The sequence below is a fragment of the Adiantum capillus-veneris genome, chromosome 7, assembly GCF_014529385.1.
Source record: "Adiantum capillus-veneris isolate H3 chromosome 7, ASM1452938v2, whole genome shotgun sequence".
Taxonomy (NCBI): Eukaryota; Viridiplantae; Streptophyta; class Polypodiopsida; order Polypodiales; family Pteridaceae; genus Adiantum; species Adiantum capillus-veneris.
Window position 1 is genome coordinate 38,030,479 of NC_140937.1, and position 16,776 is coordinate 38,047,254.

General features: G+C 44.7%; 1 protein-coding gene across 1 annotated transcript in view; it reads right to left on the reverse strand.

Moving 5' to 3' along the window:
* Window positions 1-7,829: 7,829 nt before the first annotated feature.
* The window catches only part of LOC147453706 (uncharacterized), a 67,774-nt gene continuing 58,827 nt past the window's right edge, over window positions 7,830-16,776 (reverse strand). The window contains exon 3 of the mRNA XM_086517182.1: window positions 7,830-8,156. Coding sequence (XP_086373308.1) covers window positions 7,963-8,156 — 194 coding nt within the window. The 3' untranslated portion in view covers window positions 7,830-7,962. The remainder of the gene's footprint in view (window positions 8,157-16,776) is intronic.

Genomic DNA, 16,776 nt, shown 5'->3' on the forward strand with positions numbered 1-16,776 from the left:
ACATTGAGGTGCATTACCACTATGTCAGGGAGAGGCTCTCAGCAGCAAAGATCATCTTGGCTTATGTGTCAACACAGGACAACCTTGCAGATCTTTTCACAAAGGCATTGTCTCGTGAGAAGCTTGAAGCTTTCTGCAAAGCTTTGGGCTTACTCCCCTTTGTGGACTGATCATGTCCTCAGGGCATGACACTTCCCTTTACTCAAGTGCCAGCTCTTGTTCACCGCATCACTCCAGGGGGGGTTTGTTACCATATACATGTGGTAGTGATGTGTGTGAACACACTAGGACCACCGGGGCATTTTTTCCCTCTTTAGGAGGTTTTTTTCCCCGAGCATTGTATATACGCCCATCACTCTAGGGCTATCTATCCATCTTCCATTGCACACTAAGTAACACACTCTCTATTGTGTGCCTTGAGCTTCCTTCATCTTCTCCAAGCTGTGTGTGTCTCTCTGCAACCCTAATTCCAACATAAGCATGCAAATTACAATTATGCATTCCATCAGGAACAGCTAGGGGAAGTCATTCTTTGGGGTTAGAAATGAACTTTTTGGTATATAGTTAGTATTAATGAACTTTTTGGTATATAGTTAGTATTAATCATTCAACCAAAATTTTCCCTTAGTGCCCAAGTCCCATCCATGGATGAGTGTTTTTTAGATGAGTTTTTGTATTAACAGTTCTTGATGCAAGATTAGACTCATATTTTTAATCTTGAATAATCATATAGTTTTATGTCTATTCACCATCATCATACTTTGGACCTCCATTACAAGTTACTAACAATACAAGAATACTTGACATCAATTCAACTTAGCATGGTGTTCTTAAACACCTATACACTAAATGGCTTCTCAATCTTTCAATGCTACTTGATGAAGGGATGAATCTTTTTTACCCTATCTCGTTGTGCTCTTAGGCACTTAGCCGTATCGTCAAGAAGTCGTACATAAGGTGATGGAATGGGTAGTGAAGAGAAGACAATTTTGCAAGCAGTATATGGCATCATCTAGACTCACTAATTCTTGTAGTTTTTAATATTGGGAGCTGAAGAGACTTTGAGCATATCTGAATCGGAAAAAAAAAACTACCTCACCCTTAACACAAAAAAAAATTTGTGATTCCTTGCATCCTAAGGGTGGCTATGTTCTAGCATCTCTCTTGTGACAAGTAGTGTATTTGCACCTCTCAACTATGAGTAGGTGCCTATAGCCTCATGTGGTTTAGGACAATCTATAGCCTTTTTTACACTTGTATGTGAGATTGGTTTATACTATGGAAAATCTCCTAAAGTACAAGATCTTGGTGATGTCAATCTTTTGTGAAATTTTGCTTGAGCTAATTTTGTAATCCCAAGATGCAACAGTTGATGGGAGGTAAACACAAGAAGAAGAGAAGGGCTTGGTGATTTAGATAAAACCGGTATGGAAGTCCTTACCCTTCTCCTCCTCCTGAGTGTCTGTGTATGAAGTTTGTGAGGAAACATGATTACCAGGTGGAGGGGCTCCCTCAATTTTTTTGGATGAGAGCCTTTTGCATTGCCTCCTCTTGGTCTATGTTCTCCTCATCCTCTAGACTATTGCCACCGGAATAGCTACTTTCGTGTTTTGAGTCCCTTCATGCACTCTTTTGGCAATGATGGTCTTCTAAGGATTGCATGGTGTGACCAAGCGGAGCCACAAGAGCAAAAAGAGGGGCTTGTGATACTTAATAGCTTTTTTTACACTCGTATGTGAGATTGGTTTATACTGTGGGAAATCTCCTAAAGTACCAGATCTTGGTGATGTCAATCTTTTGTGAAGTTTTGCTTGAGCTAATTTTGTAAGCCCAAGATGCAACAGTTGATGGGAGGTAAACACAAGAAGAAGAGAAGGGCTTGGTGATCTAGATAAAACTGGTATGGAAGTCCTTACCCTCCTCCTCCTCCTCCTCCTGAGTGTCTGTGTATGAAGCTTGTGAGGAAACATGATTACCAGGTGGAGGGGCTCCCTCAATTTTTTTGGATGAGAGCTTTTTGCATTGCCTCCTCTTGGTCTATGTTCTCCTCATCCTCTAGACTATTGCCTCCAGAATAGCTACTTTCGTGTTTTGAGTCCCTTCATGCTCTTTTTTGGCGATGATTGTCTTCTAAGGATTGCATGGTGTGACCAGGTGGAGCCACAAGAGCAAAAAGAGGGACTTGTGATACTTGAACAAGCGGCGAATTGGTGACATGGAATCGTAGTATGGATCTATTGTAGGTAACAATGAGCGCGCGCGCACACACACACACACAGGGTATAAGAGGGAGAGAGGGAGGGAGGTAGAGAGAGATAGAGTATGAGGAAGAGAGGAAGCGAGACAGTACTATAGAGAGAGAGAGAGAGAGAGAGGAGATGGAACTAACCACTGGCCACAACTACTTAGGAATGGACAAAAACTCATCACTCTAAAATGTAGGTACGATGTGGTTGCCTTGTGCATCAATGTAGAGGAAAGGAGAGAGTGTATGTGCCATATGGTGCAATCCACAGGCATTCGTGAGGTTAGCAAGTTAGGATGGTATTACTTGTTAGCATGGGCCCAACAAACAACAATGACTGCAAGGTGTTGCACAATGTCAAGGTGATGCTTATGGCCAATTGATTCGATGTACATGGAGATCTCAACCCATAGACTATAGTGCCTACATAGTAATGCTTGATGCAAACTATAAAGTTATGGTGAAAGCGACATTTATAACCTTGTGATGACAAATAGTGAAAGGCACCAAGTAGTTGACAAACTCATGATGTTTTGTATTGCCTTGTGCACCTTTGTGCCTACAAGGTGTTGGTTTCTCTTGTGTCCATAACTTGTGTAGATGATAGTAACATGATATGCAATCAACTAGCTCAAGGTTAGGTGGCACACTAATTATAGAGTCTATCTGAGCATGCATGATGATGATACCTAATGATTCCCCTAGCAAAGTAGGGGTTACTTAGCTAGAGAGAGAGAGAGAGAGAGAGAGAGAGAGAGAGAGAGAGAGAGAGAGAGTTTAACTTTGGAAACATGAATAACACAATTGGTAATCTAGGAAGCATTCAACCACCAACCTAGGGTTTTACTGTATATATGGATAATTTTAGGTAGTAAAGTGGTCTTGGTGGAATAATCTCACAATTGCACAACAGAATCTTACGATTTATCTTCCCCGCACATTCAAGTGATGTTTTATTGTATATATGGCTGATTTTAGGTGTTAAAGTGGACTTGGCAGAATAATGTCACAATTGCACAACAAAATCTTATGGTTTTTTCCCGCACATCCAAGTGATAAATGGCCGTCCACAATTGTAATTCTGGGCCCATTTTAAATGATTGTAAAGAGACCATTGTTGAATGTTATACTACTGTGTGGACTTGAAGCCTCTCAAAGCACTCCTTTGAGTGAAGGTGCTTGTATACCATTACCAATTTTATCTCATACGCGTCCATATTGCTTGATGTATCTGTATGTGGGTGTTGTTTTGTGTACTTCTACTTGGTGTGTAAGTATGTGCATATAGACGAAAGTATGGGTTTTTACGGTGATTGAACAAGTATATATGAGCGTGGATGTGTATATACATCAGTAAGTCTGTGTGCAAGTGCAAGATAAGAGTTTGATGTGAGTTAATGAGAGAGAGAGAGAGAGAGGGGGGGGGGGGGGGATGGAGGAGGAGAAGAAGAAGAAGAGAAATTTTAATGTCATAGGAACATTCTCAAGAGACTTCATACATCTATCCAACGCATATTCAAACGAGTATTCAACTGAAGACCTGTTGTTTAAAGCAAAACAGGATAACCAGCCTACCACAATTGAGAGAGAGAGAGAGAGAGAGAGAGGTTGTACAAAAGAGACCTTTAATGATGCTCAAAGGCCTATCAACCATAGATGTACAAAACGAGAACAATGTGAGCAAGGTGGCTTGTATGAGGAATGCAAAATGAACCGCTATGGAGATGTGTAGTGCCATGTGATGTGAACTGGTGTGCTTGTTACATGGGAGTGTGGGGAGGTGACATGCCTACCATGCAGAGAGGATGGGAAAAAGGACAAGAGGTGGCAAGGCAACCACCCCAACCCCCATGCATGATTGTGGGAGAGAGTGGGAGGGCTTGCCCCCTTGCCCTACGCGAGAGAGAGAGAGAGAGAGAGAGAGAGAGAGAGAGAGAGAGAGAGGAGAGAGAGAGATTTCATTCTCACCCTCAAAGGCCTAGGGGGCTAAAAAAACATATCCTCAACCTATCCTACAATTAGCGCAATCCTCTCCTCCAAGGTAGATGAATGCAATGGGAGTGATTGGTGACATCCCTCCACTTCAATGGCTTGTCCTCCACCTCGTGGGAGGAGAACGATGATTACACCTTGACCTTAGCCAACAACTAGACCATTCACCCGATCGAGTTTGATCCCAACACAATCGAGAAGGTTCATCACGACAATCGTGGCAACCAAGGCACCCTTGTCTTCAAAAACAAAGAGGCACGCATAACGCTTCTATAGCAACATCAATTACTCAAGAGCACCTAACTCCGGATAAGCGAGGCCTTGTTCCCCCCTCAACTCAAAACCAAGAAACAAGAACTTCAAAAGGTGCGAGATGCGCGGCTAGCAATTAAATGGGCCATCTATCGAGGCAGCAATGCCAATATTGAGGAGTGTCTCTTCGCTCAACGGCTACACCTCTTCATCGGAATTGCTACACCCTTACATCGAATGGTCATGTCTCTACAGCTACGGGTCACAACTATTGGTCAAAGGATGTAACTCTTAGTCTAGAGTCACGTCTCTTCGTCAATAGACATGCCTCTTGATGTGTCTTTTCATCTCCCACAAGAGGAGGCCAGAAGTTGACAATCTTTCAGTCTGTTGAGACTCGGTTTAATCTCAAGTATGAAATTTCGTCTTAATTATAGGATTAGCACCACTAATCCTCACAGTCTCACTACCCATCTGTAAACAAGGATAGGTTGTGTCTGTGCCTGCCTACATGCATGTCTCTATCTCTTTGTGTCCGATCAACATTGTGTTGCTGATGAGCACTCCGATACTATTGCCGACTCTGACCCCTCTAATCTCTATCATGCAATAGCGGAGAGACCTATTGTTGTGCAAGCTTGGGTTTGTTGTGCCTCTAAGTGTTGTCTCCTTCTACGACCAGTTTGTCTATGGTGTCCTCCTCTATGGCAATCTCTCACCAGATCAGTGTTATCACCAACGTCAACTTTTGGCCCTTGAAACGCTACAGTTGTGTTCTAGGCACTATAGGCTACACAGAACGGATTGGAATGGCTAGGCATTCTAGACTGGCAAGCGACACGAGAACGGGTAGGGATAAGTGTCTTTTTTTTTTTAGCCACCCCCCTATCAAATGCCCCTTTTGCCCGCCCCTTACCATCACAATGCACACAACCTATCCAGGCTCAAGCTCTACCCTCTCAAGTCTCAAACTCTAGCCTCTTTCAAGCTCTCAAGTCTCCAAGCTCTCTCTCTCTCTCTCTCAAGCTACAAGCTAAAAATTGCATTATTTGGGTGTTTTTAATGACTCCATTCCATGGCGTTTCTCATTCCGGGCCCTTCAGCTGTTCCCCCATTACGTGAGGATCTCGCCGACATTCCCATTCCATGTTCCGGATAACTCTGCACTAGATGCCCCATCACATCCATGACATCTAAGGCATTGGTTCGGTTTGACCGTAACCGATGGTATCTTAAAAGACTGTGGAAGGGGTTGTAGCCACCTTTATAGATGGCACAGATGTTTGAGAACACATGAAAGGTGTACCAAATATAGAACCCATCCACCTCAACATGTCTAACAACCAAAACTGTGCAAGCATCTCTGGAAAAGCGGATACTTCGGGCTCTGTCCTCAAAAGCATCTAGTGCAAAATCCTCATACCACAAATGTATAAAAACCAATATGTCCCCAAAGGCGAGAGTGCGACTAACGACCCTAGAGGCAAGCTTCTATGATGAGAAAATACCATTGAAGTACCTCTGTTGAATAAGATGATGTCTTCCACTCCACTCTGAACCGACTAGGGTGCATGTGAGCCACTCCCGGATGTTGACACAAGCATGGGAACATCCGACCAATCAGCCAAGATCCCCTCTTTGAGACAACCACATACCATAGGTTTTTCATACGCCAAACATCTTGCATACACATACGGCTATGAAAGTATAAAACCCGTATGCGTTTGATTCAAACCCGTGAAAATACTATACGTCCGATTTCATACCAAAGAAAATCGGGGGGAATTATGACCTTAAAGCTAAGTGAATACAATTTACTTCAAAATGAGTATTAGAAGGCTTAGACTTCTAGTGTTACACAGTGAACTGACAACTCACACTTTACCATCACAAAACCAAAACCACGACTAGAGTGGAGTCTCAAATTGAGAGTCGAGATTAAATAATAGATTCATGCTCTCTCTATCTCTATACTATCTAAGCAATTACTATATATCACTCTCTCTTATGCAGTCTTTTATATCTAAATAATACTATGGTTGAGTATGAATGCTCAGCTAGGGGGTGGGCAATGATGGAATAGCCAAGGATGGTCTACTTACGAAAAGACAAGAAGCACATCTGGCAGCTGATTTTTTTACTCCAAATGCATGACAAAAACTGTCATTGAAAATCTGGAGATGTGTTGATATTGCCATACCTTTGACTGACGTGGATAGTGAGGAGGCCATCGTGTCCTCGAGATGATCCTCCTCCAAAGGGATACCGTGTACTCAAAAGAGGAAATAGGGCTCCTATCAATCTCTAAAGAGGGCCACTGCCACTCACCAAGTCCCCAGTCCAGCACAACCTGCCAAATTCACAACCTCTGTGGTGCCCCCTCTGCTGCGAAAATAGGGTCAACACAAGGCTGCCCCTCCCAAAGAGCCCACCACTCGAACAGGGTGCCAATGAGTATATAGGTGCTGCTCAAGAGCCACCTCACCTTAAGAAGCCAATCTGATGTGATAGCCATGATAGCTAGTCTCTCCAATCCCAAACATGTATGTCCCATGTTGGACGTATGAGAGAGATTGATGCCGCTAGTCCTCCTGACTGGCATGGCTACATTGGGGGACAGGCTGTTCTACCCTATCATCAGGTCTCTGATGTGCGTATTTTCACCCTCCCTCTGGACACGTGATTGCTGTGCGACAGGAACCCCTCTGCGGATTCATAGGTAGCACCAATGACCTCTACACCAACCAAGGAAGCATCCGACCAACAACATAAGGATGCTCTCGGACCGTCATGCCATCAAGCCAAATCATCAATGCGCATCCGCTCACCTAGTTGTCACCTTTCTGCACGCACGCGCGCACTCGCGCGCGCCCACACACACACACAAAATTAGAACTGAATATGCAAAAAGACCTCTGAAACAATTTTATTTTTGAGAAAGCCATTGAATAAGCAAGTTACAGCATTTCCTCTGGACTTGGTTTGAATACCCCAGTAGATGATAATGATAACATCCAGCGGCTACCAGAAGAAAAAGATGGAAGCCTTTGTTGCATGTGAAAAAGTATACATTACTTAAGGGCTTCTATCATAGCATCCCTTGCAAAGATCCAAAGATAATTCCTCAAAAAAAACACATGGTTCTGCATATCACAACCACAATTATATTGTGTTATTTCAGACATGAATTATTACCCTGCAAGTTCTGAAATTATCACCCAAATATCCTTGGGAAAGGGGTAGCATGATCGAGAAGGCCCATTCATTGGCTTGTGCATGACAAGAGAGCTGTTCATGAGCTATGTTGCATTAACTTATATCCACAGCATTAACTCCTATACTCTTCATTACCTTTTTCTGAGCTTCCTACAAAGTTGAGGTATGGATAAAAAGGCAGCATATCAAGAAATCCTGCACCTTGCCCTTTCATATTGATTCTGGAAAGGATGAACCATCTCTTTAAGTCTGCTCTTTTAGGGAGACAATACTTGGCATACAGGAGTAGTAGGCTTTAGGTTAGACATCAAATTAACATCAAGGCTTAGATCTTTTATAAGAATCTCCTCGCCAACATCCAGATTACTCAGATCCACCTTGATGTCTGGTAAAAATCGCTCGCGTTCGCAATCAAGAGCAAGGTAGGTTAGGCTTTTCTTGATAATGCCTCCTGGGACATGTTTAAAAAACTCTGAAACCTCTCTCTCTCTCTCTCTCTCTCTCTCTCTCTCTCTCTCTCTTCGCAATAAAGGTGAGGCTTTGAATCAACCATCAATCTATATACAAGAAATCTGGGAAAAACCCTGAAAGATGTACAATGTGATCATGGGGAAAATCCCATAACAAACCACACGATACATCTGGGGATAAGGATACTCTAATCAGGTGCTGAATGTAGCTATCTGGATAGTGATCAAGTCTAAACAAATCTGCCCAAAGCCTTGTCCACCTCGCGTGATGTAGTGAAAACCACTAAGTCTAATGCTGCGTATCTGACTCATATAAAGTGTTCGTTGAAAAAACCTCCTGCAACAACTCACAAAAGCCAAGGGACTGTGAAACCCGGTGGCAGTGCCTCCAAAAAAATTTGGATCCACTCTATACCCCAAAAAAGGATGCGGATCTACGGCACAACCAAACCATAAGAGAGGCATGAGGGACCCACTATCTCTTTGACCAAACCAACTTCCCTAAGGCCTCTCCAAACAAATCTGCAGACTGTCTGATATCCATCAAGTAATTGGCATCGACCATTGTTTGCTCTTGTATGATATCATAGACAGCCTCCCTTGTCCAAAGGACTCATCATGTAAAATTTGCACTCTAAATCTGATCGTGGGAGCTCTCTCTGGACCGAGGAAAATGTGACGTGCTCAAGACAACTGTAAGCATGAGCAAGTGTGGGTAAGAATCCATAGACAGCCTCCCTTGTCCAAAGGACTCATCATGTAAAGTTTGCACTCTAAATCTGATCGTGGGAGCTCTCTATGGACCGAGGAAAATGTGACGTGCTCGTGACAACTGTAAGCATGAGCAAGTGTGGGTAAGAATCCCCCCACTCAAGGCTCTATTTATTCATAGCATTTGGTGCTAAGTAATGTTACTCCGCTTTGTCTTGCAGAAAGAATAATAGTAAAGAGGATCAAAAAATGCTTTGATACCACAGCCCTGTCTCGAGGTGTGAAAGATCATGACCTTGGTCTTCCCAAGGTTCATTGTGAGGCCTCTTCAAAAGCCATCTAGTGCATACATGTGCTGATGTAATCCGCTTGGAGACTCATAAAACAAGCTGCAAAATATGGACAGGATTACCTGCCGAGTCTATTCCATCTCCTCCACCACAGGTGATGAAGTTGGCTACTCTATGTAAAATCCAAACAACGTGGTAGAGAATGGGCATCCTTGCTTAGCACCAATGGTGCTAGCAATGATAACTGACATGCCTCCTTGGCATCAAACTCTCCCAAATACCTGCTCATATAGTGCATACATATCCCGAGTCACATATGATGGAATATCAAGAGACCGTAACGCTAGAAAAGCTCGTCTCATGGCACTCTATCGAAGGCTTTGCACAAATCCACAATGCAGTAGTATAGCTTTCTCTTCCTCACCCTGGTCTGATCAATCAAACATGTCAAAGTGAATACATGGTCAATGGTAAAGAATGCTCTCCTTGCAGCTCGCCATTGCCACTGACCCAACCCCCCCCCCGCCTTGTCCCTCTTCTCCCAAACCCCGCTCTGGTCCACAGTGCCTCCCTATTATATGGCTTCACGTATTGACATAGCTAGGAGAGCGTAAGGGACAAAAAGAGAGAGAGAGAGAGAGAGAGAGAGAGAGAGAGAGAGAGAGAGAGAGAGAGAGAGAGAAGGTTGCACACAAAAAAGAGAGTTTATCATTAAGTTTTTAGGCCTTTTATAGGCAATTACAGGTAGTTCACACAAGGATTGGCCGCCCAAGTTTGGGCTGACCCTAACAATCGCCCCCTTCAACCAAACTTGGCGCACAAATTAATCCTAGCGACTAGTGATACATCTAGGCGTAGTGTCTGATACATCATGGCGGGTCTCATTGCGGATACATCGCCAAGGTTCACAAGGACACTCGTCCTAGGCTCACAAGGCTAGGTCGTCGGGAAGGTCTTACCTCCTGCATCATTCATCTTCGCCGGGGTAGTGTCTAGTCCCGTTACAAATTGTCATAATCATATGGGGGTTTCGTCACATTAACATTCATCATTTCACTGTATACATCCATGACATCATCGTCAAGCGAAGTTCGTGTGAACATCCTCCAAGAATAAAACAAGGCCATGAAAAAATTGATAAAAGAAGACTTCAATAAACCTTTTTTCTTTTAAATGTGACGTGGATGACGCTAGTGTGTGTGTGAGTGTGTGCGTGTGGTCGTTTGCACCCTTCGTTCCAGATATTGTCGGCGGGGAGGTCAAGGGAAGCAGTTGCCATGGTCGCCGTGGCATTGAAAGCTCTGTTGGTGGCTCCAACGGTGTCAGCCAGTAGTGCGTGACTAAGGGTATCCATTTGACGCTCATGGCACGAACACTCCCTAAGTTGGAGGACTTGGAGAACAATGGAGTGGTGGCCCTGGTGGGTGCCCGTAATCTTGGGGTGTTGCCGGCGGTTTACTAGGCAAACGCCAGGAGGCGGTGGTTCAATCTCATAGCTTCTTTGCGAGAGAAGCACATGGTGATAATGTCCTCTCAGCTTCCAACAAAGGCGCCTTCCAAGCTATTGCCTGCTTTCACGACCCCTTTCCTCAGCTTCATTGCTGCACAAGATTTCCCCTTGCTTGAGCTCAAGATTCCATGGAGTCCATAGGCAGGGCAGGAGACGCGGTGAGGGAAGCCTATCGACATAGCTAGGAGAGCGTGTGCGAGAGAGAGAGCAGACGAGAGAGAGAGAGAGAGAGAGAGAGAGAGAGAGAGAGAGAGAGAGAAATGAATGTTATATTAACGTCTTCAAAAGGCCAAAATGACCTATGAGACCAATCTGTTACAAAATGGTGACTCTAATACCATGTCTGGGTACAAAAGAACTAGATACTACTACTAGAATCCATCCTCATCTGTACTCTGGATATCGAGAGAGTATGGCTCGAATCCCCTGCTGTAGTCTCCGTCGATGTTGTGTAGCCCCTCTCCTCAATCGTGGCCGTCTGGATCTCCGTAGCTCCAGTGCTCGGTCGATGAGAGTGTCGGTAGTGGCCGAATGAGTGTAGGCCGAGCTCTGCAATAATGACTACTCCTCTAGTTGTCCCATATCTAGTGAAAAGAAATATGTAATCTGTCTCTGGAACGCAATGACATATGTAATGTAGCTCTGTCTCTAGCTCTAGCCAGCATAAGCGGCATATCCTGTTGTCTGCAGGTATCCCTCTAAATCTACCAGTCTCAATCTCCAGTTGATGTGAGGATGTGCGTATCTAACCAATAGCACACCGCAAACCATGAGACATATGTGTATCCATGTAGCTAGGTCAAATCACAAACCCATCTCCTGTGAGGTGGAGAAGATGCTCTCTATAATAAGCCATCTTCATTCCCAACTCCTGTGGCGGCTCTATCCATGTCCTCCCGGTATCTAGCTGGATCATGTCCTAACGAACGAGTCTAGTAATCTCCACCCGTGTAAGAGACATCGAGGGTGCATGAAGAGAGTATTGGAAAGGGGGCAGCCTGTCCATGTGAAACCATGCATCTGAAACCATGATGTGATCTGTGCATACCAGCATGAAGTGTCCCCCTGAAGAGCTAACTGTCTGGAAGACTCAAGGGCCAATCTAGCATATCTGTCTCTAGTAGTATCCCACAAGTGGTGCACAATGGAGACTGATCTGGTAAGCATCTCAATCTCCATAGGAGGGGCAGCTAGCTCTGCTCGAATGATAGCGTGGGGTACGGAGGCCTTGGCTTTGGTCAGTCGAGAGATCATAGATACCAAGGGCCTCTCCAAACGTCTCCAGCCATCCTAGCCTACAGAAGGTCCCCATGTCTGCACCCCATACAAGATAGCTGAGGCTACTAAGGTATCAAAGAGCCATAACTTTGTCCGAGGTTCCTGGAACTGAACTGCGAACACATCCTCTCCAAGCCTCCCAAGGCCGCGAGCTCTGATGCTCTCCCCAAAGAAAACCTCGGCCCAGTGAAGACAACCCCAAGGTAACTGTATGCCTCTGTATACTCTACAATCTCTTGACCATATGTGAAAGTCGGTGCTGATCTCCTGATCCACAGTGGTGTGGTGTTAAACACCATAACCTTGGTAAAACCAAGGTTTACAACAATCCACTATCCTTTGCAAATTTGTATAATGCATCCAACTGTCGCTGCATACCTCTGATGAGTCAGAGATCAACACAATATCATCAGCATATAACAACAATGGGATCCACGTCCCTGCCAACTGGGCACCTCTATCACCCTCTCTGTCAATGTAATCAGACACCTCATCAACATACATACCAAATAGAGTAGGAGACAATGGGCAACCCTGTTTCACCCCAAAGGTGGAGTGAACTAAATCAAATATCTCCTCCGGAGTGCGTACATGTCCCATCACTTATCTGTATAGAGCCATAATCCCCCAAATCAACACTATGGGCACCCCCATCTCCTGCAGTCTACACATCAATTGAGCTCTCGGTACCATGTCAAATGCTTTGCAGAAATCCACAAAGCTACAAATCCATCTCCCATGTGACCTGCCCTCCTCAATGATGGCTCTGAGTGTAAAAATATGATCAAGAGTGGAGAAACCCTTCCAAAAACCAGCCTGGCCCTTTGCTCGTACACCCTCACCCTCTACCCAATTACTCAACTCTTGCTCAAGAATGGATGCATACAACCGTGCCAATGTGTGCCCAACCATAATAGTGCGGTAATTCCCAGGCTCTGTAGGATCACCTGCTTTGAAGATAGACACAATAGTAGACAATCTCCAAGTCTCAAGTAACCTCTCACACATGTCACGATTGAACAACACTGCAAGAACCTCTACCAACATATCTCTAGCATGTGTAAAGTGCTCAGCTACTAAACCATCATGATCATATGCCCTGCTGGTCCTCATCCTGTTAATGGCTCTCTTTACCATCTCAGTGGTAAAGAAGGTGCTGGTAGGTAGGCATGGCTCTGTAGGATCTGGAAGGGGGTCCTGTCCAAGAACCGTATATAATGATGAGGCATACTGGCCCCACACATCAGGAGAAGTAATCACTGGGGGAGGGGAGTGCTCAAGAAAGAATCGCCATGCCTCTCCTCAGTGCCACGTGCACATCTAACCCTATGTGTACGTGAACAAGCTACTTCATGACAAGGGTTCAGTTCAATTGAGTTCAGTTTAGTTAGCTTAGGAAGTGATCTGGTACTTTTGTGAGTCTGTTCGCAGACCGTGCATGTCCAGACACTTAGATTAGATGTATATCCTCTAGTTGCACACACATTGATCATCAGATTTCCATCAGAACCCATCAAGAGCATTTTTACAGTGCATAGACCTATTTTCCCTATTTTTGACATTTTTCACTTATTATTTTTAAGTGACTTTTGTTGGGAACTGGGTAGGGCAATTTGACTAGCCAAGTACTTAAGAAACCTAGCGCTAGCACTTTCTGGTAGAAGAGGTAGCAGGAGCGCTTGCTCACGGGCAACTTCTCAGCAGAACCCCAAGATTCTCTAGCGTTTTTGCATCACGACAGATGAGCTAGCATTTTTGCATCTGCATCAACCAGGCGATAGCAAAGTACAGATCAGCAGTAGCATTCGTGCTTTGCACCAGCAGATTCACAACGTTTTTGTAGCAAGAACCATTTTCAGCCCTAGCGTTTTTAGATCAGCATACCATCCTAGCGTTTTGCAGATCCTTCGTGACGGAACAGTTGGAAGCATCAGCGTTTTCAATTTTCAGCACTTAGGCACAGCACAACGACCCCCGCACCTCGCAGATCTCCCCGTCCCGCAACAGATCCTCGCCCCTCACCGAGATTCATCAAGGTTTATAGTTTCAGCCAAGAAAATGCAGATTTCAGCATCTGTGTTTTCAGCGCGTTGTCGTCGCATCGTCGTCATCGACATCGTCACCGACATAGAGTCAGAATTCAGCAGAGAAAGATTTGCAGATTTCAGCCATTAGCATTTTCAGATTTCAGCCGTCTCGTTCTTGTCCTCATCGTCGTCGACATCGTCGGGAAGTCCAAGCATTGTAGAGATTTGTGCAATCATATGTAGACCACTCTCTCCGTAGAAAGTGGGGCCTTCGGAGGAGTGTTTTGACAACATTCTGGTGTCGTATTCTTCTCTCTCTATCTCTCAGTCTCATGCACCTTCATTCACAATGTTTATCCACTTTGTTTGTGATCACTTGCACTCTCTCATTAAAGGACGGAAGGCTCTCCCTTCTGTAAGTGAAAGGAACCTTGACCATTGTTCGGAGCACTCATCTTGAGCAAAGTTTAACATTCACTTCCGCTGCACCTTACACTGAGTCTCTACTCAAGAACAGTTGATACAAGTCTCGCTCCATCTGGGCCAAGTAAGCTCGTTTCTTCTGTCGCACAAGGTATCGAGAAGCAATCCGAGATTTTCTGTAAGTGATGACTCCTAAAAGAAGATCCCTCTGAAATTGGGCTCTCATCTCTTTGCACTCCTCATCTTACCAACTATTCTGGGGCATGCTCCCAGAATATCGCCTCCGACCCAGCTGAGTGTGTGCGTATGCCTCTGATGTTGCACCATGCAGTGTCTTAGTCAGTAAAGTGGTGCACTCCTCCACTGAAAGGCCAGGACCAGTTGTGCATAGACGGCATAGATCTCCTCTGTATAAACTGAGTCAGTCTCTGGTGTAAATGTATAACGGGTATGTGACCTCCATCCTGATGTCTGGGTTGTACTATACTGAAATGAAACAGAAAATGTCAGAAGTGCATGATCTATTGCTACGCCCACTGGTTTGGCTCCCACTATGAAATCCTGAATACAAGGAATAAAGCTCGATTGTACCATAATATAGTCCATTGTACTGGCCCCGTGTGTGTGTGTGTGTGTGTGTGTGTGTGTGTGTGTGAGAGAGAGAGAGAGAGAGAGAGAGTACGATCTTGCTCTCTCTGCTCTTTGGTAGGACCGGTATGCTTTTAGAAAAGTACACGCTTGATGCTTTGATACCACTCTCACAAGACGGGCACCACGTGGAACAGACTGAACAACTTTAAGCACTTCAAATAACAACTGAACTGAAAGAGAGAGACGACACGCGACACGGAGTGGGGAAATTCCACCCCAGAGAGTATTGGCCCCCAACCTTGGCACCCCTTTCGGTATTTCTTTATATTGCATCAACACAATACAAGCCGGCACTCCAAACTCTGCACCTTAACAGACTTGGACACTCCAAGTCAAGAATCTACCACGACACCACAAACAATCACTTCAAAACAGTTCACAATTCACAATTGATTCGACACTGGCCCGCCGGCGGAGTAGTTATTGATATTGGCCCCAAAGACTGGCGCTGCAACAGACTTGGTCGAGAATCTACCGCGACACCACAAACAATCACTTCAAAACAGTTCACGGTTCACAATTGATTCGACAAAGGCCCATCGGAGTTCCGTGCCTAGAGTTATTGGCCCCAAAGACTAGCACGGAACTCCGTCGGCGAGCCAGTGTCGAATCAATTGTGAACTGTGAACTGTTTTGAAGTGATTGTTTGTGGTGTCGCGGTAGATTCTCGACTTGGAGTGTCCAAGTCTATTGCAAATTAATACAAAAAGAAATACCGAGGGGGTGCCAGTCTTTGGGGCCAATATCTCTAGGCACGGAACTCTGCAAGACTAGTTACGAATCAATTGTGAACTGTGAACTGTTTTGAAGTGATTGTTTGTGGTGTCGCAGTAGATTCTCGACTTGGAGTGTCGAAGTCTGTTGCAAGAAGCATGCCAAAGAATGAGCGCATGGCCTCGTATTTAAAGGCCCTAGGCCCCAAAAGCAGTTCACATGAAAAGCTTCAAATTCAGCATATATGCAAAACAACTCAAGTTAGCTCAAAAAATATCGAGGGACATTCCGAGGGACAATCAGTTTGCTCTTTTTTTTGTTAAGCAGTTAGCTTCTCCTCTCGGCTCTTTTGTTAAGGAGTTGGCTTCTCCTTTCGTCCAGATCGGAACTCTTGATATTCCGGCGTAGTAAAATTAGCCATCACACCCAGACCGCACTGATCTTCTACGGGTGTCTTGATGCAATAAGACATACCCAAGAACGGGGCATGAGCTCAGAGGATTGTACAACCAAACGCTCCCCAGACCGCAGTCTGCATCGCTTGGAGGTCCAAGCATTCAACGAAACGCTCCCCAGGCATCGGCCTGAGTCGTTCGGAGGTTTTCAAGCATTCAACGAAACACTCCCCAAGCATTGGCCTGCGTCGTTCGAAGGTTTTCAAACATACAAAAAACGCTTCCCAGGCATCGCCTTGCGTCATTCCGAGATTTTCAAACATACAACGAAACGCTCCCCAGGCATCGGCCTGCATCGTTCCGAGGTTCAAACAATACCAGAACAGTATTTCTCACTTCTCCACCGGGGAGTAAAATCACCAATCAATGAAACCAGTATTAAAATTGGAGTCAAACAATTCAAATCGGCACCAAGACAGGTTCAAAACAAATACCATCCATTTCAAACAAATTTCAAACAGGATCACTAAACAAGTTCTCAAACAAAATTCAAACTTAAAAAGCAATCTCGACATCAATCGAGCTGGAAAAGTCGACTGACT